The following is a 22,942-nucleotide window of genomic DNA, read 5'->3' on the forward strand; positions in this document are numbered from 1 at the left end:
TACGCTGGGGTCCCACCAGATCAAAATCAGGCCGGACATAGGCCGGTATGTGTAAGTGGGCCCACCGTCCCCAGCAGCCACAGAAACTTGCGGCACCAGAAAATATCTCGGCCCCGCCCGCAAGCGAAGCGAGGAAGCATGAGGTGGCGACGGTGGTCGGCCGCTCCAGAACTTTCACGACGCCAGATATTTTTTGCCGCGCCCAAGCCCAACCTGGCTTCAAACTCCTCCCCCTTCGCAATGCTTCGCCTATCATCTCCTCCTTTCCTCTCCTACCACCTCCGCGCGCGCCACCGCAGATATTTTCCTTTTTCCCGCACCAAGCCCAGCGCCTTTATATACGCCGCGCGCCCATCCATTCCGACGCCTCGCTGTCTCTCCCCATCTCGTCTCAGGTCGCCATCGAAGCACAAGCACCGGTAGCACTAGCAGGAACCCCCTAACGCCCCAGCGTGAGATCGCGAGATTGTAGCTTGATCGATCGAGGCAGGGAAGATCGGAAGAGGATCGACGATGCAGTCGCCGTCGCACTACCAGTCCTCCTACTACGCCGTGCTCGGCGTCCACCCAGGCGCGTCCGCCGCCGAGATACGCGCCGCTTACCACCGCCTCGCCATGGTGAGCAGATTAATTAGCAATCTCTTTCACTGGTGCTTCGCTCGAGAATCCTCTGGGTTCTGCCGGCTTGAGGGGGGAGAAGCAGAATTTGACGTTTATCTTCTCATTCGTAATGGCGCAGAGGTGGCACCCGGATAAGATCGCGAATGGCCGTGTGGATCCGGCGATCGCGGAGGAAGCCAAGGGAAGGTTCCAGAAGATACACGAGGCATACCAGGGTACTTGCGCTGGCGCCCAATTCTATTCTCTCTATGTACGGAGTATGTTTCGTTCATTTCATAGGTTAACGTTTGAAATGTCGGTCTCGTGCAGTGTTGTCGGATGAGAAGCGGAGGGCGCTCTACGACGCCGGGATGTACGACCCCCTCGACGACGACCAACAAGAGGTCGAGGTAATTGATTGAGTTTGCCTCTCTACATGAGTTACTCGTGCTCCTGTATATAAATAATTGACCATGGGCGTTGATCTAACTCGGAGTCTCCGGTGTTGTGTTGTCAGGGCTTCCATGATTTCCTTCAGGAGATGCTCTCGCTCATGGCGACCGTTGGTACAGAGGTATTGACGAATTCCTCAATATAAGGCTTTTTAGAGATTACACTATGAACTTCATATGTCTGTATATAGACACATTTTAGAGTTTAGGTTCACTCATTTCGTATATAGTCCCAAGTAAAAATCTCTAAAAGGTCTTAAATTTAAAAACAGGGGAGGGGAGTAGTATTGACGAATAATTAAGTAAGGTTCATGCATGCCACAATTTGATTCGGTGCTTGTAGTGTTTAGAATTTGAACCCAACTCGGGCACCTACTTTCAGTTTGGTATGTTTGAACTGTAAACCGGTTCTCTTTCTCTTTTTGACTGAAGAAAAACTTTGGGGGATATGATGTCACGGGAACTATGGGAACAAGAAACAAAAAATTTAGGATTCTAGAACAACCATGACGATCGTGAAGAATCTACAACAAGCATGTCACATTTTCGTAAGAAAATTGGGTTTCATGCCACCGCCAGCAATTTTCGTAAATCCATGTAGACCAAACCGAATGTGTTGAGAAACTGGTAGTACGGTGGTACTGCATGCCTGAAACTAACACTGACACCCCCGCTTGACTTGGTGCAGGAGCCCGTGTATTCCCTGGGCGAACTCCAATCGATGCTTGACGGGATGATGCAGGATTTCACCTCCCCCCAACCGCCACCACCAAGCAGCTTCTTCACCAGCACCAGTTCATCGACGCGGTTCGGCGCACCCAGTGGCGGAGCGCAGCAGCAGCGTCGATCCTCCTCCCGCGTACGGCCTCAGGGGTTCGGCGGCTCGGCATGCTTCAGCCAGACGGCTTTCTCCGGCTGCTAAGCACTTGCGCGATCTGCATCGCAGTTCATACGTCCGTGGGTGTATACATATCCTAGTTACAAGGATCTCACCCGCGTGAAGGCACCGAAATATGCAGAGACCGGGGACCGTGGAGCTAGCGCTCCAACGATGCACACATCACCCACTCACTGGATCAGGGAAATAAAGGAGATGGTAGCTAGATATTTCCAGTTGAGCAGCAACTCGGAACGATCTTCATTGTTAGTTTTTGTTTAGATAGTTGTACATAGATGATGACAATCAGAAGTGAAGACGTGATGTTTTTGCACTGTGGTGTATTTACTTCAAAAGCAACAACAATGACACGTGCCGGCACAAAAAAAAAATCAGTGAAGAGCACGTGTTTTTCATCTAGAACCTGCTTGTTCTCTGGGTCTGTCAAGCCGAATGAAGCGTGTACGTAACTAACATTGGCAACTTACAACGATAAACGAATAGATCAACTTTTCCATCAGAAAGAAATCGCACTAATATTTGATTCGGTTGGGCGCCATTGCAGAAACAGAGCGTGTATAACACATAAACCCCAGAAATTAGCAGTAGTTGCACCAGCATACCAATACCTGTTTAGGATATGCACCAGCAACTAAGACTTGGTTATCCAGTTCATATATAAGGCGATGTTGGATTCACGGTCTACCGACTACTAGCTGAGATCTGCCTGTTAGCAATCAAATCCAAATGCTGCCCCTCCAGATGATAATAGTCCTGGTATCCATGTCTTTGGTTGTGTCCCCTTCCATGGGCATAGCAACGGACGACAAGTGCAAGTGCCTCATGTGCGTCTGCGACCTGGATCCGCACCCGCTGCCGCCGGCAATGCCGTCGCACCACCCAGCGCCTCCTCAGCACGAGTACAAGTACCCGCCACCGTCAGAGCCGGAGCCTGAGCCAGAGCCGGAGCCACGGCCGGAGCCACAGCCGGAACCGGAGCCACGGCCGGAGCCACAGCCGGAGCCAGCGACACAGCACTGCCCGCCTCCGCCGGAGGCTGTGCCGACGCCGGCGTACTACTACCCACCGCCGTCGGAGCCGGAACCAACGCCCGTGTACTACCTTCCACCGCCGGCTGAGCCGTACGTGTACCCGTACGTGCAGCCGGCGCCGGTGTTTGGCATAGTGGGCACGCCGGGGCAGATGTACCCGCGCGACAGCATGTTCTACCCGTCCAGCGCCCACCGGAAGCTGTGTCGTGGGATATCTTCTGCAATCCTCGCCTCCTCGATTGTGGCAGCAGGGCTACTGTCAATGCTCGTGTAGCTTTCGTACAAACCATTCTGTCCACAGACTGAACCTGATCAGCAACCAATTGGCATGTAATGCTTCATTCCGCTGACGATGCTAACCCTGTTTATTTTTCATTTTGTTTGCTTCATTTCAAATGTGTAACACTGAATTTTGTTCATGCGTGTGGTGCAATTAAGCATATTTGTATGGTGAAAATAAAATTCCAGTGATCCCAAGAAAACGGCATGCAGATTCATAGAAGGACAATTGCAAGAGAAACTAAACTGCATTGTATAAATCTGTACCATGTTTGGAACGATACGAGTATGCCACAAGGATAACAGTTACTTGCGTTGTCAGGTCATCAAAACGCGCACAGAACAAACTGCACTTGTCAGGAAGAGTTTTCAAGTATCAATATCATGCCCTGCATCACGTGGTACCTCACCGTATGCAACAAGAGGATCCAATCAAGAACGACGCAGCAACGCACAAGTATTGTATCAAGAGCGAGGGCAAAGACCTTTCAAGAGCGAGGTCCGTCCAACATCCATCAGAAGTTCAGCGTGATCAAGACTGCTGCTCCCAAGACCAAGGCCACAAGGAAAACCCGGCATGCACACACGGCATCGGATCCCGACCGATCACCCGGCGCAGGCGTCGAGCTCGAATGCTCCTCCATTTTCGGAGCCGGGAACGCTGGTTCTGGAACGGCAGCTGCAAGGGCATACACAGCAGTTTAACTAGTGCGCACCAAGTACGACCGATGATTCAAGAAAGACATTCAGGACTTGCGGTGTTCAGACGACCAAAATGGCATGCTCAGGTGAACAAACTAGAACGTGCAGCTGCAAACTAAAAGAGCAGTGCACGCAAAGGAGATGGTATCACAAAGACAGACTCAATCCTGCGATTAGTAGGAACAGAACAGAGGCTGCAGAGAGTATGCGATGCAAAATCAGATGTTCCACTATCATTTGATCCTGTACAGTTGCGGCATATAGCACGAAATGGATGGTTTAATTTGGGAGGAGGAGAGAACATATGGCATGTCTGCCCAAATGCCAATTGTTTCATCCAACATATGACATGTCTGCCCAAATGCCAATTGATACATTCAACATATGACATGTCTGCCCAAATTCCAATTGGTTCATTCAACCGAAATCCGAATAGCATTACTGCACACAGATTTATGGAATCATTAGACAAGCAGGAGAACGCTTACCTGGAGAAAGTTTGGGTGCGGGAGGTGGCGATGGAGGTGTAAAATGCATCTCAGGCAGTGACTTGAGCTCTGTTTCAATTGGCAGATAGCAAATGGAGTTAGCCAGTACTACTAATATTTGCCCTCTGAATTAATATTGACTTTTCTGAACTCGTTGATAGAAACCACCAAGTAATGACGCCCTTAGCTATTTATAAATGTCGCCAAAATTTTGTGAAATTACTGTAAAACAAGCAACCCAACAAACAGCTTAACTGGATGGTAATCATGACAAATCGTAGCGCAAATGCAAAAGTAATTCTGGGCCTCTCACTATTTTGTATTTTCTGCTTTACAAAGGAAAAAGACGCACGGTGTCTCTCCCCCTTTCCACTAGTTCAGGAATGCAAGTGGTAGTATCCCTAGTAGCACCCAGAGCTCGTTTGTAATCCGCATTACAAACAACCATTACGGAAGTGGTTGTGCAAGGATCATGAGAACAACATTAGTTAGAAGTTTGCAGAGTAAAATTTGTTTCGATCGGTGATCAACAACAGGAACGCGACAAGACGCGCATATGACGCACGAGAATCGATCGAAGCATACATGTCGCACGAGCAAATATAGGGAGCACGAAGGGACAGATTTATCACCTCGGCACTTGTCGGCGAAGAGGGCCTCGGCCTCCACGGCCGTGGCGGCGGAGGTTTTCGCGGAGGCGCAGGTGGGGAGGAGAGCGCCGAGGCGCGCGGCGTCGACGGGGAAGCCGAGGAGGAGCGGGTCGCGGAGCAGGTGGCAGAAGCATCCCTCCCCTCCGCCAGCGCCTTCGCCGTCCCCGGAGGAAACGGCGCGCAGGAACGCCGCGCAGCAGGCGCTGGTGGGCGCGGACGAGGGCAGGGCGGGCGGCGCGACCACGGCGACGTGCGCCAGGCACGGCGAGAAGGACACGATGGCTGCCGCGCACGGCGTCGCTGGTGGCTCCTGGGACAACGCGGCGGAGGCGGCGTGGGCGTGGAGGGCGGTGACGGCGAGGACGAGGAGGAGGAGGGCGGGGGGGGCCATGTCTCAGGCTCTCAGCACGCCCGTCCCCACACTCTCTCTCTCTCTCTCTCTCTCGTATAGGGGCGTGGGTGGTGGGTGATGATGCCTTGGTGGTTTTAGGGCGTGAGTGTGTAAAACCGAGGGGTTTGCAAAAGCGATCGTGCCCGTCTGTTAACAGAGGCGGCGCAAAGTCGCCTACGTCGGACGGCTCGTGATGATCCACTGCCTGTCGCCAGCCGTCATCAACACTCGTTTACAAGGAGAGGGGTTCAACCTAACCTGGATCAACGCAATCCAGTTTACAGACATTTACAACCAATTTGGGCCACACACGTTCACGACGGAGCCAACATTCATGCATAGGAAAGGGCAAGTTTGTTCATCGAAAAGGAAAAATTCATGTGAAGTGAATTTTTTTTGTTATAACAACCATAATCATAGGTGAAGAATCAATTTGTTAGGGGGTCTAGCCCCCCCCCCCTCCTCCTAAATCCGTTCCTGTACACGACTACAATGTGGTCAAATTTCATGGACATATATCCGCGGAATAAATCCACGGTTACTGATGTCGAAGTCCGTCATTCAATATTGTCCATATATATTCTAACAATTAATGGATAATAATTGAGCTAACGGACGGAATTTGTGCAAAATTGATGGATTTTGAAATAAATAAAAAGCGATTTATGTAAACACGACGGATTTCATATGAACATGATAAAAGTCATTACATTTTAGACATATTTCAACTAAAAATGGAACTCACGAGGTATGATTCCTAATCAAAATGATCGTTAGCATCCGTTCCCTACCAGACCACCATGAGCCCTGGAAATTGAAGCTATGACACTTGCCTTCGCCTTCTCCAGCTTTGCCTCTGTAGCCTCCACCATCGCAGCTTGAGCAGCTAACCCCGACGTTTATTAACCCGCCAAGCTTGCCTTCAGGTGGATGGGAAGAGTGGTGTCCTTCCTAGACCCGAGCGATAGCGACTTACCATGCACCACTCTTCCTTACTGCCAGCGGCGCTCGCGGACGTGCCAGCTTCGTGGTCGTGGCAACGGGAAGCGGCCTTGGTGAAGCGAGTGATGTCCTCCTCGTCGTCGCTCTTGCCCCACACCTCATATGTCGCCTCGTTGAACTCTCCTCGTCGCCTAACGCTAGCGGTACTGCCAACAGTCGAAGCGGATCTCACGGACGGAGTGGTAGGACTCAAGCAGCTAAAAGTGCATCCAATCCCTTGGTGGAGTTGGTAATTATTAATAACATATATCTCATGTGACTAGGAAACGACCTAATTCGCATGATCGTCACCAAGGAATTCTTCATCATATTCTCGTTCTTTCATGCTTGACCAATAAAATAACCAGTGGCAAGCCAATAAGTACTTTTAATGTACTTGCAACCAACTCATGTTTAGAACAAGGTAAAACAAATGCATGGTATAACACTAAGTAGGTAATTTTGCAGAAAGCTAATTTTTACTGCAATGACATGTTCTAACAACTTATAAAACATGCATCATGTGGTTATGAGTATCCATATGAACTGTTACATATATCAATATAAAATAAGTTTGGAACAACTCCATTTTTAAATCATCTCACCAAGTCATTTGACTTAGCTCAAGTATTTCTTTCCCACACGCACATCAAGTTTTGTAAAACATTGGATGTAGTTTAAGAAGCAACACCCAACTGTCCTTGACCGCAGACATGACTATTCAAATAGTTTACATTCTGTAGAGGTTTCACACTTTATCCACAAGATTTAGGGAACTTTTGTGTCAAGCCACGACTCGTCCTACATTACATACCTGAGGTAAGCACCCGAACAATGTCTTTCCTTGACAAAACTAAACAAAGAGTCCACTTGTTGGTACATAGCCCTCATGATGTACATCACAAGTACCATCCAAGAAGAGACACAACGGTGTGCCCGGTCACTACTAGGGAAAGTCTAGCAGTAGCGCGGGTTTTCCCCGTATCAATAGCGCGGGCACCCTTGCTACTGCTACGGTGCTACAATTAACTGTTAACAGTAGTGCGTATAAACTCGTGCTACTGCTATCGATGTGTAGCACTAGCGTGTTTTACCTTGCCGCGGTGGTGCTAAAAGTTGTAGCGTGTTTAGTCTGAGCTCGCTACTGCTAATGCCTCGCTGCTGCTAGACACCAAACCCGCACTATTGCTACTATTTTCTGATTTTTTTACAACATGTTTCCTCTGTATTTGTACATGTTTTACACTGTAGTCTCTATCAAATATCATACACACAATAGTCTCATCATATCATACACATACAAATAGTCTCATCAAATCATGTCATCATCATAATGATCACCCATTACAAATGATGTCTCTCGCCATCATCTCAAAATAGTGATACAAATTATGACATGTCTCGAATACATGCAACTTCATCGTCATCCATCTAAACGATGATATAGAAGAGAAGAGCTATCACTATGAGTAAGAGCAGAACTATGCACTACGCGAGGCGTCGGTTTCGATTCGTTTCTCGTGCTAGCTTCCACCTCAAGTATCTAACTTCTGCCTCTCTTATGTTGTCAAACCCTTTCTGGATGCCGCCCAGGAAGCGATACATTGGGCCCTGACACTCTAGCCACTCGTCGTACACTCCCGGAAACCTCCCTATGTACACCGCATAGCACTGCTTCTTCGCCATCGAGGACCTATTGTGACGCCCCCGCCTTAATCGCATGCTAATCATACACGCAAATGCATACGATCAAGATCAGGGACTGATTGGAAGATATCACCACACAATTCTAGACACAAACAAAAATAATACAACCTTTATATTACAAGCCAGGGCCTCGAGTACTCGAATACATAAGCTCAAATACAAACGAGTTAGCAGAAGCAACAATATCTAAGTACAAACATAATATAACAAGTTTATCTTAAGAAGGCTAGCACAAACATAACCATGGATCTAAAAGGCAAGGCCTTCTGCCCGGGAGCCTCCTATCTAATCTTGGTCGGCGGCGGCCTCCATGTAATAGTAGGTTCCATCGGGGTAGTAGTAGTCGTCGACGGGATCAGCTGACTCTTGGGCTCCGTCATCTGGTCAAAAAAGGGGAGCAAAGCAATGGTGAGTACTCATCCAAAGTACTAGCAAGTCTTACATCGTATTTATGCTAACTACGTATTAGTATCAAGGGAAGGGGTTGTATGTGTGGATTATACTGCAGAAATGCCAGAATAGAAGGGAATATCTAGACTAGCAAAGACTAGCATCTTTAGCATCTTGCAGCATTAGAAGAGTACAAATTAGTATAACATATGTAAGCTAGTAGTATCAAGGCCCAGAGATCCTTCCTCGATTGTTGGAAAATGGTTATTATTATATTTCCTTGTTCATGATAATTGTCTATTGTTCATGCTATAATTGTATTAACCGGAAACTATAATACATGTGTGAATGCATAGACCACACCATGTCCCTAGTGAGCCTCTAGTTGACTAGCTCGTTAATCAATGGATGGTCATGGTTTCCTAACCATGGACATTGGATGTCGTTGATAACGGGATCACATGATTACGAGAATGATGTGATGGACAAGACCCAATCCTAAGCATAGCACAAGATTGTGTAGTTCGTCCGCTAGAGCTTTTCGAATATCAATTATCATTTCCTTAGACCATGAGATTGTGCAACTCCCGGATACCGTAGGAATGCTTTGGGTGTATCAAACATCACAACGTAACTGGGTGACTATAAAGGTGCACTATAGGTATCTCCGAAAGTGTTTGTTGGGTTGGTACGAATCGAGACTCGGATTTGTCACTTCGTGTGTGGGAGAGGTATCTCTGGGCCCACTCGGTAATACATCATCATAATGAGCTCAATGTGACTAAGGATTTAGTCACGTGATCATGTGTTACGGAACGAGTAAAGAGATTTGCCCGTAACGAGATTGAACAAGGTATAGGGATACCAACGGTCGAATCTCGGGCAAGTAACATACCGATAGACAAAGGGAATTGTATATGAGATTCATTGAATCCCTGACATCGTGGTTCATCCGATGAGATCATCATGGAACATGTGGGAGCCAATATGGGTATCCAGATCCCTCTATTAGTTATTGACCGAAGAGGTGTCTCGGTCATGTCTGCATTGTTCCCGAACCCGTACGCTCTACACACCTAAGGTTCTCTGACGATAGAGTTATAATGGGAATTGTATGTGGTTACCGAAAGTAGTTCAAAGTCCCAGATGAGATCCCGATATCACAAGGAGTTTAGGAATAGTCCGGACGTGAAGATTTATATATGAGAAGTCCAATTTCGGTCATCGAAAAGGTTTCGGGTTTTATCGGTATTGTACTCGGACCACCGAAAGGGTTCTGGAGGTCCACCGGGAGGGGCCACCTGTCCTGGAGGGCCACGTGGGCTGAAGGTGGGTGGGAACCCGTTCCCTGGTGGACTGGTGCGCACCAGCCAAGGGCCCAAGGCGCCTAGAGCTAGGAACCCTAGGGTGTGGGGGCGCCTCCCACCAACTTAGGAGGCAAGCCACCCCCGTTGGCCGCTGCCGCCTGTTGGAATTATGCCCTAGAGGCAATAATAAATATAGTTATTATTATAATTCCTGTATCAAGATAATCGTTTATTATCCATGCTATAATTGTACTGAATGAAGATTTACATACATGTGTGGATATATAGACAAAACACTGTCCCTAGCAAGCCTCTAGTTGGCTAGCCAGTTGATCAAAGATAGTGAGGGTCTTCTGACTATGTACAAGGTGTTGTTCCTTGATAACTGGATCACGTCATTAGGAGAATCACGTGATGGACTAGACCCAAACTAATAGACATAGCATGTTGATCATGTCATTTTGTTGCTACTGTTTTCTGCGTGTCAAGTATTTGTTCCTATGACCATGAGATCATATAACTCACTGACACTGGAGGAATGCTTTGTGTGTATCAAATGTCCCAACGTAACTGGGTGACTATAAAGATGCTCTACAGGTATCTCCGAAGGTGTTCGTTGAGTTAGTATGGATCGAGACTGGGATTTGTCACTCCGTGTGACGGAGAGGTATCTTGGGGCCCACTCGGTAATACAACATCACACACAAGCCTTGCAAGCAATGCAACTTAGTGTAATTTGCGGGATCTTGTATTACGGAACGAGTAAAGAGACTTGCCGGTAAACGAGATTGAAATAGGTATGCGGATACTGACGATCGAATCTCGGGCAAGTAACATTCCGAAGGACAAAGGGAATGACATACGGGATTATATGAATCCCTGGCACTGAGGTTCAAACGATAAGATCTTCGTAGAATATGTGGGATCCAATATGGGCATCCAGGTCCCGCTATTGGATATTGACCGATGAGTCACTCGGGTCATGTCTACATAGTTCTCGAACCCGCAGGGTCTGCACACTTAAGGTTCGACGTTGTTTTATGCGTATTTGAGTTATATGGTTGGTTACCGAATGTTGTTCGGAGTCTCGGATGAGATCGACGTCACGAGGGTTTCCGGAATGGTCCGGAAACGAAGATTGATACATAGGATGACCTCATTTGATTACCGGAAGGTTTTCGGAGTTACCGGGAATGTACCGGGAATGACGAATGGGTTCCGGGTGTTCACCGGGGGGGGGGGCAGCCCACCCCGGGGAAGCCCATAGGCCTTGGGGGTGGCGCACCAGCCCTTGGTGGGCTGGTGGGACAGCCCAAGAAGGACCTATGCTCCATAGATAGAAAATCAAAGAGAAAAGAAAAAAAGGAGGTGGGAAAGGAGAGAAGGACTCCACCTTCCAATCCTAGTTGGACTAGGATTGGAGGAGGACTCCTCCTTCCTTGGTGGCGCAGCCCTTGGGGCTCCTTGAGCCTCAAGGCAAGCCTCCCCTCCCCTCCTCCTATATATATGGAGCTATTAGGGCTGATTTGAGACAACTTTTGCCACGGCAGCCCGACCACATACCTCCACGGTTTTACCTCTAGATCGCGTTTCTGCGGAGCTCGGGCGGAGCCCTGCTAAGATTAGATCACCACCAACCTCCGGAGCACCGTCACGCTGCCGGAGAACTCATCTACCTCTGCGTCTCTCTTGCTGGATCAAGAAGGCCGAGATCATCGTCGATCTGTACGTGTGCTGAACGCGGAGGTGCCGTCCGTTCGGCACTAGATCGTGGGACGGATCGCGGGACGGTTCGTGGGACGGTTCGCGGGGCGGATCGAGGGACGTGAGGACGTTCCACTACATCAACCGCGTTCACTAACGCTTCTGCTGTGCGATCTACAAGGGTACGTAGATCGGAAATCCCCTCTCGTAGATGGACATCACCATGATAGGTCTTCGTGCGCGTAAGAATTTTTTTATTTCCCATGCGACGTTCCCCAACACTGCCCCCTCTAGAGGGGTCTAGGGTGGCCGGACCCCTCTCCCCTTACCCTATAAATAGATGGGGCTGCACACCACCTGAAGCCTCTCCCCCTGGTGCAACCCTACCCCCTACACCTCCTCCTCCGTAGCGCTTGGTGAAGCCCTGCCGGAGAACCATGAGCTCCACCGCCACCATGTCATCATGCTGCCAGAGCTCTCCCTCAACTTCTCCTCCCCCCTTGTTGGATCAAGAAGGAGGAGACGTCCCCGGGCTGTACGTGTGTTGAACGTGGAGGCGCCTTTTGTTGTTGCTTGGATCGGATCTTTCCCGATTTGAATCGCCGCGACTACGACTCCATCAATCGCGTTCTTTGTAACGATTTCTCTTAGAGATCTTCAACGATATGAAGATGCACTCCCTCTCTCTCGTTGCTAGAATCTCCTAGATTGATCTTGGTGACACGTAGGAAGTTTTTTGAATTATTACTATGTTACCCAAAAATGGCATCATGAGCTAGGTCTATGCGTAGATTCTTTGCACGAGTAGAACACAAGTAGTAGTGGGCGATGATTTGGTCATTTTGCTTACCGTTACTAGTCCTATCTCGATTCGGCGGCATTGTGGGATGAAGCGGCCCAGATCGAATTTACACGTATGCTTAGGTGAGACAGGTTCCACCGCCTGACATGCACTTGTTTCATAAGGTGGCTAGCGGGTGTCTGTCTCTCCCACTTTAGTCAGATTGAATTCGATGAAGAGGGTCCTTATGAGGGGTAAATAGCAATTGGCATATCGCCGTTGTGGCTTTGACGTAGGTAAGAAACATTCTTGCTAGAAACCCATAGAAGCCACGTAAAACTTGCAACAAAAATTAGAGGACGTCTAACTTGTTTTTGTCGGGTATGCTATGTGATGTGATATGGCCAAAGGGATGTGATGAAATATATGTGATGTATGAGATTGATCATGTCCTTGTAACAGGAATCACGACTTGCATGTCGATGAGTATGACAACCGACAGGAGCCACAAGAGTTGTCTTAATTTATTGTATGACATGCGTGTCAATCAAAAGCGCCATATGATTACGAGCCTTAGTAGTAGAAGTAATAGTTGGCGAGACAAGCTCATGAAGACACGATGATGGAGATCATGGTGTTGTATCGGTGACAATGGTGATCATGCCGCGCCCCGAAGATGAAGATCAAAGGCGCAAGATGATATTTGCTATATCATGTCACTTTATGATTTGCATGTGATGTTTATCATGTTTTTACATCTTATTTGCTTAGAACGACGGTAGCATAAATAAGATGTTCCCTCACTAAAATTTCAAGAAATGTGTTCCCCCTAAGTGCGCACCGTTCTGAAGGATCATTGTTTCGAAGCAGCACGTGATGATCGGGTGTGATAGATTCCAATGTGGGCATACAACGGGTGTAAGCCAGATTTACACACACAAAACACTTAGGTTAACTTGACGAGCCTAGCATGTACAGACATGACCTCGGAACACGAGAGACCGAAAGGTCGAACATGAGTCCTATAGTAGATATGATCAACATGGAGATGTTCACCATTGATGACTAGTCAGTCTCACGTGATGATCGGACACGACCTAGTTGATGTGGATCATGTATCACTTAGATGACTAGAGGGATGTCTATGTGAGTGGGAGTTCATTAAATAATTTGATTAGATGAACTTAATTATCATAAACTTAGTCTAACATTATCTTTACAATCTATATTGTAGGTCCAATGGCCCACGCTAATGTTCCCCTCAACTTCAATGCGTTCCTAGAGAAAACCAAGTTGAAAGACGATGGAAGAAACTATACGGACTGAGTCCATAACTTGAGGCTCATCCTCATAGCTTCCAAGAAAACATATGTCCTTGATGCACCGCTAGGTGACGCACCTAAATTCCCAGCAACTCAAGACGTTATGAACGTCTGACAGTCGCGTAGTGATGATTACTCCCTGGTTTAGTACGGCATGCTTTACAGCTTAGAACCGGGGCTCCAAAAGCATTTTGAGCAACATGGAGCATATGAGATGTTCCAAGAACTGGGAATGGTTTTCCAAGCTCATGCTTGGGTCGAGAGATATGAAGTCTCCGACAAGTTCTTCACTTGTAAAATAGAGGAAAATAGTTCTGTCAGCGACCACATACTCAAAATGTGTGGGTTGCACAACCACTTGTCTCAGCTTGGAGTTAATCTTCCAGATGACTCTGTTATTGACAGAATCCTCGAGTCGCTTCCACCTAGCTACAAGAGCTTTGTGATGAACTACAATATGCAAGGGATGGAGAAGTCCATTCCCGAGTTGTACTCAATGCTGAAATCAGCGGAGGTGGAGATTAAAAAGGAACATCAAGTGTTGATGGTGACTAAGACCACCAATTTCAAGAAAGGCAAGGGTAAGAAGAACTTAAAGAAGGACAACAAAGCAGTTGCCGCGCCCGGTAAATGAGTTGCCGGGAAGAAGCCCAAGAATGGACCCAAGCCTGAGACTGCGTGCTATTATTGTAAGGGAACCGATCACTTGAAGCAAAACTGCCCCAAGTACTTAGCGAATAAGAAGGCCGGTAACGTCAAAGGTATTTATGATATACATGTTATTGATGTGTACCTTACCAGCGCTCGTAGTAGCTCCTGGGTATTTGATACCGGTGCAGTTGCTCACATTTGTAACTCAAAACAGGAGTTGTGGAGTAAGCGGAGACTGGCGAAGGACGAGGTGACGATGCGCGTCGGGAATGGTTCCAAGGTCGATGTGATCGTCGTAGGCACGCTACCTATACATCTACCTTCGGGATTAGTTTTAAACCTCAATAATTGTTATTTAGTACCATCTTTGAGTATGAACATTGTATCTGGATCTTGCTTAATGCGAGATGGCTACTCATTTAAATCCGAAAATAATGGTTGTTCTATTTATATGAGAGACATGTTTTGTGGTCATGCCCCGTTGGTCCATGGTTTATTTTTATGGAAACTCGAACGTGATGTTTCACATATTCATAGTGTGAGTACCAAAATATGTAAGGTTGATAATGATAGTCCCACATACTTGTGGCACTACCGCCTTGGTCATATCAGTATCAAACGCATGAAGAAACTCCATGCGGATGGACTTTTGGAGTCTCTTGATTATGAATCATTTGACGCGTGCGAACCGTGCCTCATGGGCAAGATGACTAAGACTCCATTCTCTGGAACAATGGAGGGAGAAACCAACTTCTTGGAAATAATACATACCGATGTATGCGGTCCAGTGAGCGTTGAGGCTCACGGTGGCTATCATTATGTTCTCACCCTCACAGATGACTTAAGAAGATATGGGTATGTCTAATTAATGGAACACAAGTCTAAGACCTTTGAAAGGTTCAAGGAATTTCAGAGTGAGGTAGAGAATCAACATGACAAGAAAATAAAGTTTTTACGATCTGATCGTGGAGGAGAATATCTGAGTCACGAGTTTGGCACACACTTAAGGAAATGTGGAATTGTTTCAGAACTCACGCCGCCTGGCACACCTCAGCGTAACGGTGTGTTCGAACGACGTAATCGCACTCTATTGGATATGGTGCGATCTATGATGTCTCTTACTGATTTGCCGCTATCATTTTGGGGATATGCATTGGAGACTGTCGCATTCACTTTAAATAGGGCACCGTCTAAATACGTTGAGACGACACCGTATGAATTATGGTTTGGGAAGAAACCTATGCTGTCGTTTTTGAAAGTTTGGGGATGCGATGCTTATGTCAAGAAACTTCAACCTGAAAAGCTCGAACCCAAATCGAAAAAGTGCGTCTTCATAGGATACCCTAAGGAAACTATTGGGTATACCTTCTATCCCATATCCGACGACAAGATCTTTGTTGCCAAGAATGGATCCTTTCTAGAGAAAGAGTTTCTCTCAAAAGAAGTGAGTGGGAGGAAAGTAGAACTTGATGAGGTAATTGTACCTCCTCTCGAACCGGAGAGTAGCGTAGTGCAGGAAAATGTTTCTGGGTGCATGCATCGACTAGAGAAGAAGTTAATGATGATGATCATAAAACTTTGGATCAAGTTACTACTGAACTTCGTAGGTCCACGAGCACAAGTTCCGCACCAGAGTGGCACGACAACCTTGTCCTGTAAATCATGTTGTTAGACAACGGTGAACCTTCAAACAATGAAGAAGCCGTGGAGGGCCCAGATTCCAACAAATGGCTTGAAGACATGAAATCCGAGATAGGATCCATGTATGAGAGCGAAGCATGGACTTTGGTGGACTTACCCGATGATCGTAAAGCCATAGAAAATAAATGGATCTTTAAGAAGAAGACTGACGCAGATGGTAATGTGATCATCGGGTACCAGAACTCTATGCCAAATACATCATAATGTAATCCAGCTAAGGGTTATCGACAAGTTCAAGGAGTTGACTATGATGAGACTTTCTCATCCGTAGCGATACTGAAGTCCGTCCAAATCATGTTAGGAGTTGCTGCATTTTATGATTATGAATCTGGCAAATGGACATCAAAACGACATTTAATGGCTTTCTTAAGGAAGAATTGTATATGTTGTAGCCAAAAGTTTTTGTCGATCCTAAAAATGCTGACAAGGTATGCAAGCTCTAGCGCTCCATCCATGGGCTGGTGCAAGCATCTCGGAGTTGGATCATTCATTTTGATGAGGTGATCAAAGCGTTTGGGTTTGTACAAGTTTATGGAGAAGCCTATATTTACAATAAAGTGAGTGGGAGATCTATAGCATTTCTAACTTTATATGTGGACGACATATTGTTGATGGGAAATGATATAGAATTTTTGGAAAGCATAAATGCCTACTTGAATAAGTATTTTTCAGTGAAGGACCTTGGAGAAGCTGCTTACATATTAGGCATCAAGATCTATAGAGATAGATCGGGACGCCTCATTGGTCTTTCACAAAGCACATACCTTGACAAGATATTGAAGAAGTTAAATATGGATAAGTCCAAGAAGGGGTTCTTGCTTGTATTGCAAGGTGTGAGATTGAGCACAGCTCAATGCCCGACCACGATAGAAGACAGAGAAAAGACGAGTGTCGTCCCCTATGCTTCAGCCATAGGCTCTATTATGTATGCCATGTTGTGTACCAGAACTGATGTGATCCTTGTCATAAGTTTGGTAGGAAGGTACCAAAGCGATCCCGGAATGGATCACTAGACAACGGTCAAGAATATCCTTAAGTACGTGAAAAAGGACTAAAGATATGTTTCTCGTTTATGGAGGTGTAGAAGATCTTGTCGTAAAGGGCTACGTTGATGCTAGCTTCGACATAGATCCGAATAACTACAAGTCACAAACTGGATACGTGTACATTTTGAATGGTGGGGCAGTCAGCTGGTGCAGTTCCAAGCAAAGCGTCGGGGCGGCATCTACATGTGAAGCGGAGTACATAGCTGCTTCGGAAGCAGCACAAGAAGGAGTCTGGATGAGGGAGTTCATCACTGACCTAGGAGTGATTCCCAATGCGTCGGGCCCGATGACTCTCTTGGGTGACAACACAGGAGCTATTGCCATTGCCAAGGAGCCCATGTTTCACAAGAAGACCAAGCACATCAAGCGCTGCTTCAACTCCATTCGTGGTTACATTTAGGATGGAGATATAGATATTTGTAAAGTACATACATATCTGAATGTCGAAGATCCGTTGACTAAACCTCTTCCACAAGCGAAACATGATCAACGCCAGAACTCTATGGGTGTTTGATTCATCACAATGTAACTAGATTATTGACTCCAGTGCAAGTAGGAGACTGTTAGAAATATGCCCTAGAGGCAATAATAAATGGTTATTATTATATTTCCTTGTTAATAATAGTTGTCTATTGTTCACGCTATAATTTTAGTAACCGGAAGCCGTAATACATGTGTGAATACATAGACCACACCATGTCCCTAGTGAGTGTCTAGTTGACTAGCTCGTTGATCAATAAATGGTCATGGTTTCCTCACCCATGGACATTGGATGTCGTTGATAACGGGATCACATAATTAGGAGAATGATGTGATAGACAAGACCCAATCCTAAGCATATCACAAGATTGTGTAGTTCGTCCGCTAGAGCTTTTCTAATGTCAAGCATCATTTCCTTAGACCATCAGATTGTGCAAATCCCAGATACCATAGGAATTCTTTGGGTGTATCAAACATCGCAAGGTAACTGGGTGACTATAAAGGTATAGTACACTATCTCCGAAAGTGTCTGTTGGGTTGGTACGAATCGAGGCTGGGATTTGTCAGTCCGTGTGACGGAGAGGTATCTCTGGGCCCACTCAATAATACATCATCATAATGAGCTCAATGTGACCAAGGAGTTAGTTGCGGGATCACGTGTTACGGAACGAGTAAAGAGACTTGCCGATAATGAGATTGAACAAGGTACAGGGATACCAACGATCAAATTCGGGCAAGTAACATACGGATAGACAAAGAGAATTGTATACGGGATTAATTGAATCCCCAACATCGTGGTTCATCCGATGAGATGATCGTGGAACATATGGGAGCCAATATGGGTATCCAGATCCCTCTATTGGTTATTGGCCGGAGAGGTGTCTCGGTCATGTCTGCATGGTTCCCGAACCCGTAGGGACTACACACTTAAGGTTCGGTGACGCTACAGTTGTAATGGAAATTGTATGTGGTTACAGAAAGTTGTTCGGAGTCCCGAATGAGATCCCAGACATCACGAGGAGTTCCGGAATAGTCAAGAGGTGAAGATTTATATATGTGAAAGCCAATTTCGGTCACCGGAAAGGTTTCGAGGTATATCTGTATTGTACCGGGACCACCGAAAGGGTTCTGGGGGTCCACTGGGAGGGGCCACCTGTCCCGGAGGGCCACGTGGGCTGAAGGTGGGTGGGAACCAGTTCCCTGGTGGGCTGGTGAGCACCACAGAAGGGCCCAAGGCACCTAGGGCTGGGAACCCTAGGGCGTGGGGGGCGCCTCCCACCCACTTACGGGGCAAGCCACCCCCTTGGTCATCGGTGCCTCCTCTAGAGGGATCTAGGGTGTTCGGCCCCCTCTCCCCTTCCCCCTATAAATAGATGGGGGTGAGTGGGCTGGGCACCACCTGAAACCTCTCCCCCCGGGGCATCCCTACCCCCTACACCTCCTCCTCCGTAGCGCTTGGCGAAGCCCTGTCGGAGAACCACGAGCTCCACCGCCACCACGCCGTCGTGCTGGCGGAGCTCTCCCTCAACTTCTCCTTCCCCCTTGCTGGATCAAGAAGGAGGAGACGTCCCCGGGCTGTACGTGTGTTGAATGCGGAGGCGCCGTTCGTTTGGTGCTTGGATCGGATCTTCTGCGATTTGAATCACCGCGAGTACGACTCCATCAACCGCGTTCTTTGTAACGCTTCCGCTTAGCGATCTTCAATGGTATGAAGATGCACTCCCTCTCTCTCATTGCTAGGATATCCTAGATTGATCTTGGTGACACGTAGTATTTTTTTTTTGAATTATTACTACGTTACCCAACATCGACTCCCTGCGAGAAAGCAATCCCAGAGCCATCATATCCATATAATGTCTCGGGTATCCCGTTCTAGTTGTATAGATTGGGATACAACTTCGAGCGTTTGTTACCATAGCCACGACTATTCGAATAGAGATACTTCCGTGGAGGGGTGCACCATATAACCCAACACGCTCGATTAACTCTGGTCAGACACACTTTCCCGGGTCATGCCCGACCTCGGTTGAGCGACACGTCGTAGTTCTACCTAGGCTCAACAAAGAGGCCAACACACCGGTGTACTCCTAAGTGCCCATCTCCCTTTGCACTCCTGCATGTTACGAGGACGGCCGGATCAGTCCTAGCTACCTCTTAATCGAAAGCAGGTGCCAACGCAGACGAGCCGGGCATGTGCCGCTCACTTTGGCATCTCAAGAAATTTTGGGAGAATGTACGATGAAGAGTGCCCATACTTATTCTCGCGTGGTGATTTGTGTGATAAAGGCTAGAGGCCTCTTGGATCACATATCCAAACCTGTTAGTGTCTTGGGATCTTGCGGAAACGAACAGTGATCCTCTAGATCCTGGTGCCCTGTCTCGCGGACTTACGACAAGGGCAAAGAAAGCCTGATCGTGTCACGTAATTATCTTGCGGGTACGCTCCAGGTCAACCCGACTCTGTAAGAGACTATTGGGAACTCAGGTCCACCTCAACCAGGGTGGTACTGCATGTCCCTTCAGTCCCATGATTCCAGTAATAGGGGCAACATGCAAAGGTAACAGTATGTCCTTGTCATCAAGTGGGAACTCCGAAGAGTCACCCTCAATGGATTTCCATTGATGTAACCGTCAGGGTGTAATAGAAGTTATCACCCTCGACAGTTGATAATAGTTCTGTAGCATCGTACATCCAAGGGGGTGTGCGATGATGTGTCGGTCCTGTCTCGTTGATCGCCTGGATTTAACCTTCCATCGCCCTTGACAGTCGATAGTAGTCCCGTAGAGTCATACAATTGAGGGGGTGTGCGGTGATGTGTCGGTCTTGTCTCGTCGATCACCAGGATCGAATCTTCCGGTAATGTAGCGGGGCAACAAGGACAAGGGGAGGGGTCACTCGTAGCTCACTATACAACCTATACTAGAATTTAGGATAAGCAGGTAAGTAACAACAACATGTTACAAAATCAGGCTATGCATCGGAACAGGAGCAATCAATGTAATAGCAAATTCTAATGCAAGCATGAGGGAGAAAGAGTTGGGCAATGTGGGAATGATCAAGGGGGATTTGCTTTCCTGGAAGCTCTGCTGAAAGTGGTTGGACGTTAGGGGCGTAGTCTTACATGACAGCAGCGTCGTTCTCGGGGTCTGCCGGAGAGAAGAGGGGGGAAAATAAATAAAAAAGCAAATAGAGGCATCATGATGCATGACATGGCAATATGCAGTGCTAGGGGTGACCTAACGCAGTGCTACATGTTGCAGACAGAGCGCGAACATGTGTGTGGATATTTCCCGGGTCTTAGGCATTTTTCGGGCAAACGGTTTGAAGGAGGAAGTTCCATGTTCATCATCATAGGGGCATGTGACACATGAACGGATAGCATATCTGGATTCCTTATATTTTTCTGAGTAACTTTCATATATAAGTTATTTTAATCTGACTTACAGATTAATTTATATGATTTTTTCAAATTTTTATTAATATCATGGAATTTATAGTTTAATATAATTTGAAAAGTGAATTACCATGTCAGGGAGGTCAACAGTCAACCCAACCGTTCCAGGTCAAACCTCATAGCTCGGTCCCACATGTCATAGACAGTGGAGTTAATTAGGGGTTTAATATAACCAATTAGGTTAATTAGCTAACTAGGCCCACATGTCGTTGTCTAATTAGGCTAAACTAATTAATTTAATTAGATAAATTAGGGGGGCACTGATACGTCTCCAACATATCTATAATTTTTGATGGTTTCATGATATTATCTTGTCAAACTTTGGATGTTTTGCATGCCTTTTATATATTTTTTGGGACTAACTTATTGACTCAGTGCCAAGTGTCAGTTCCTGTTTTTTTCCATGTTTTTGACCCCTCTCAGAGAAGATTCTGAAACGGAGTCCAAACGGAAGAAAATCCCCGAAAAGATTTTTTTGGTAACGGAAGAAGATCGGGAAGCTTGGGAGCCAACGCACGGGAGCCTCAGGGGCCCCACAAGCCCCCACCCCGCGGCCAGGGGGGTAGGCCACGCCCCACAGGCTTGTGGCCCCCTGGGCGCCCTCTGCCCTAGGGGTTGCGCCTATATATTCCCTAAAAATCCCAAAAAAATCAGGAGATCATCGAAATCACTTTTCCGCCGCCGCAAGCTTCTGTCTCCGCAAGATCCCATCTGGGGCACGTTCTGGTGCCCTGCCAGAGGGTGGGTTCGGACACGGAGGGCTTCTTCATCAACACCATGACCTCTCCGATGATGCGTGAGTAGTTCACCATAGACCTATGGGTCCATAGTTAGTATCTAGATGGCTTCTTTTCTCTCTTGGAACTTCAATACAAAGTTCTCCATGATCTTCATGGAGATCTATCCGACGTAATCTTCTTTTGCGGTGTGTTTGTCGAGATCCGATGAATTGTGGATTTATGATCAGATTATCTATGAATCTTAATTGAGTTTCTTCTGATCTCTCTTATGCATGATTCCGTATCCTTGTAATTCTCTTCGAGTTGTGGGTTTTGTTTGGCCAACTAGATCTATGATTCTTGCAATGGGAGAAGTGCTCGGTTTTGGGTTCATACCATGCGGTGACCTCACCCAGTGACAGAAGGGGTAGCGAGGCACGCATCGTGTTGTTGCCATCAAGGGTAAAAAGATGGGGTTTTCATCATTGGTTTGAGATTATCCCTCTACATCATGTCATCTTGCTTAAGGCGTTACTCTGTTCATCATATACTCAATACACTAGATGCATGCTGGATAGAGGTCGATGTGTGGAGTAATAGTAGTAGATGCAGAAAGTATCGGTCTACTTGTCTTGGACGTGATGCATATATGTATGATCATTGCCTTAGATATCGTCATGACTTTGCGCGGTTCTATCAATTGCTCGACAGTAATTTGTTTACCCACCATGATATTTGCTATTTTGAGAGAAGCCTCTAGTGAACACTATGGCCCCCGGGTCTACTCAACACCATATTTTCAGCCTTACACTTTTACTTCGTTGCACTTTCCGCCTTCAGATCTCAATTTGCAAACAATCTTGAAGGGATTTACAACCCCTTTGACGCGTTGCGTGCAAGCTCGTTTGTGTTTGCGTAGATACTCTAGACTTGACGAGACCCTCCTTCTGGATTGATACCTTGGTTCTCAAACTGAGGGAAATCCTTACTGCTCCTGTGTTGCATCACCCTTTCCTTTTCAAGGGAAAAACCAACGCGAACAAGAGAAGTAGCAAGAAGAATTCCTAGCGCCAAAGAAGGACTTTTATTACCGTAGCAGAATAATTTCTAGCACCGTTGCCGTGGAGGATCAAGTCAAGAACTCATCCAAGTAAGTGTCGCAAACTCATCTCTTGCATTTACTTTGTTTTCCAGTTGCCTCTCGTTT

At 46.8% G+C, this 22,942-nt stretch overlaps 3 protein-coding genes across 3 annotated transcripts; 2 read left to right on the top strand and 1 right to left on the bottom strand.

Annotated features, from left to right (window-relative positions):
* Window positions 1–265: 265 nt before the first annotated feature.
* Window positions 266–2,263, top strand: LOC123443847 (dnaJ homolog subfamily B member 6-A-like). Its single transcript, XM_045120377.1, has 5 exons — window positions 266–618; window positions 740–836; window positions 931–1,010; window positions 1,118–1,174; window positions 1,741–2,263. Exons 1-5 carry the CDS (start codon window positions 514–516, stop codon window positions 1,972–1,974), a joined length of 573 nt encoding a protein of 190 aa, XP_044976312.1. The 5' UTR covers window positions 266–513; the 3' UTR covers window positions 1,975–2,263.
* Window positions 2,264–2,450: 187 nt separating this feature from the next.
* Window positions 2,451–3,400, top strand: LOC123443846 (protein TsetseEP-like). The gene has a single exon (XM_045120376.1). The coding sequence runs from the start codon at window positions 2,677–2,679 to the stop codon at window positions 3,253–3,255; it is 579 nt and encodes a 192-aa protein (XP_044976311.1). The 5' UTR covers window positions 2,451–2,676; the 3' UTR covers window positions 3,256–3,400.
* Window positions 3,401–3,489: 89 nt separating this feature from the next.
* Window positions 3,490–5,555, bottom strand: LOC123443845 (non-specific lipid transfer protein GPI-anchored 25). Its single transcript, XM_045120375.1, has 3 exons — window positions 5,083–5,555; window positions 4,451–4,519; window positions 3,490–3,939 (listed from the first exon to the last, which is right to left on the bottom strand). The coding sequence occupies exons 1-3, from the start codon at window positions 5,489–5,491 to the stop codon at window positions 3,776–3,778; spliced, it is 642 nt and encodes a 213-aa protein (XP_044976310.1). The 5' UTR covers window positions 5,492–5,555; the 3' UTR covers window positions 3,490–3,775.
* Between the last annotated feature and the right edge of the window lie 17,387 nt (window positions 5,556–22,942).

The sequence above is a fragment of the Hordeum vulgare genome, chromosome 3H (assembly GCF_904849725.1).
Source record: "Hordeum vulgare subsp. vulgare chromosome 3H, MorexV3_pseudomolecules_assembly, whole genome shotgun sequence".
Taxonomy (NCBI): domain Eukaryota; kingdom Viridiplantae; phylum Streptophyta; class Magnoliopsida; order Poales; family Poaceae; genus Hordeum; species Hordeum vulgare.

Bases quoted from the DNA above. Each gene is read 5' to 3' on its own strand.
- LOC123443847 (XM_045120377.1), top strand. From the start codon at position 514: ATGCAGTCGCCGTCGCACTACCAGTCCTCCTACTACGCCGTGCTCGGC. The intron at 619-739 runs GTGAGCAGATTA...GTAATGGCGCAG, and splicing joins CTTACCACCGCCTCGCCATG to AGGTGGCACCCGGATAAGAT. The intron at 1,175-1,740 runs GTATTGACGAAT...GACTTGGTGCAG, and splicing joins TGGCGACCGTTGGTACAGAG to GAGCCCGTGTATTCCCTGGG.
- LOC123443846 (XM_045120376.1), top strand. From the start codon at position 2,677: ATGCTGCCCCTCCAGATGATAATAGTCCTGGTATCCATGTCTTTGGTT.
- LOC123443845 (XM_045120375.1), bottom strand. From the start codon at position 5,491: ATGGCCCCCCCCGCCCTCCTCCTCCTCGTCCTCGCCGTCACCGCCCTC. The intron at 4,520-5,082 runs GTGATAAATCTG...CAATTGAAACAG, and splicing joins CTTCGCCGACAAGTGCCGAG to AGCTCAAGTCACTGCCTGAG. The intron at 3,940-4,450 runs GTAAGCGTTCTC...ATGCCCTTGCAG, and splicing joins CGCACCCAAACTTTCTCCAG to CTGCCGTTCCAGAACCAGCG.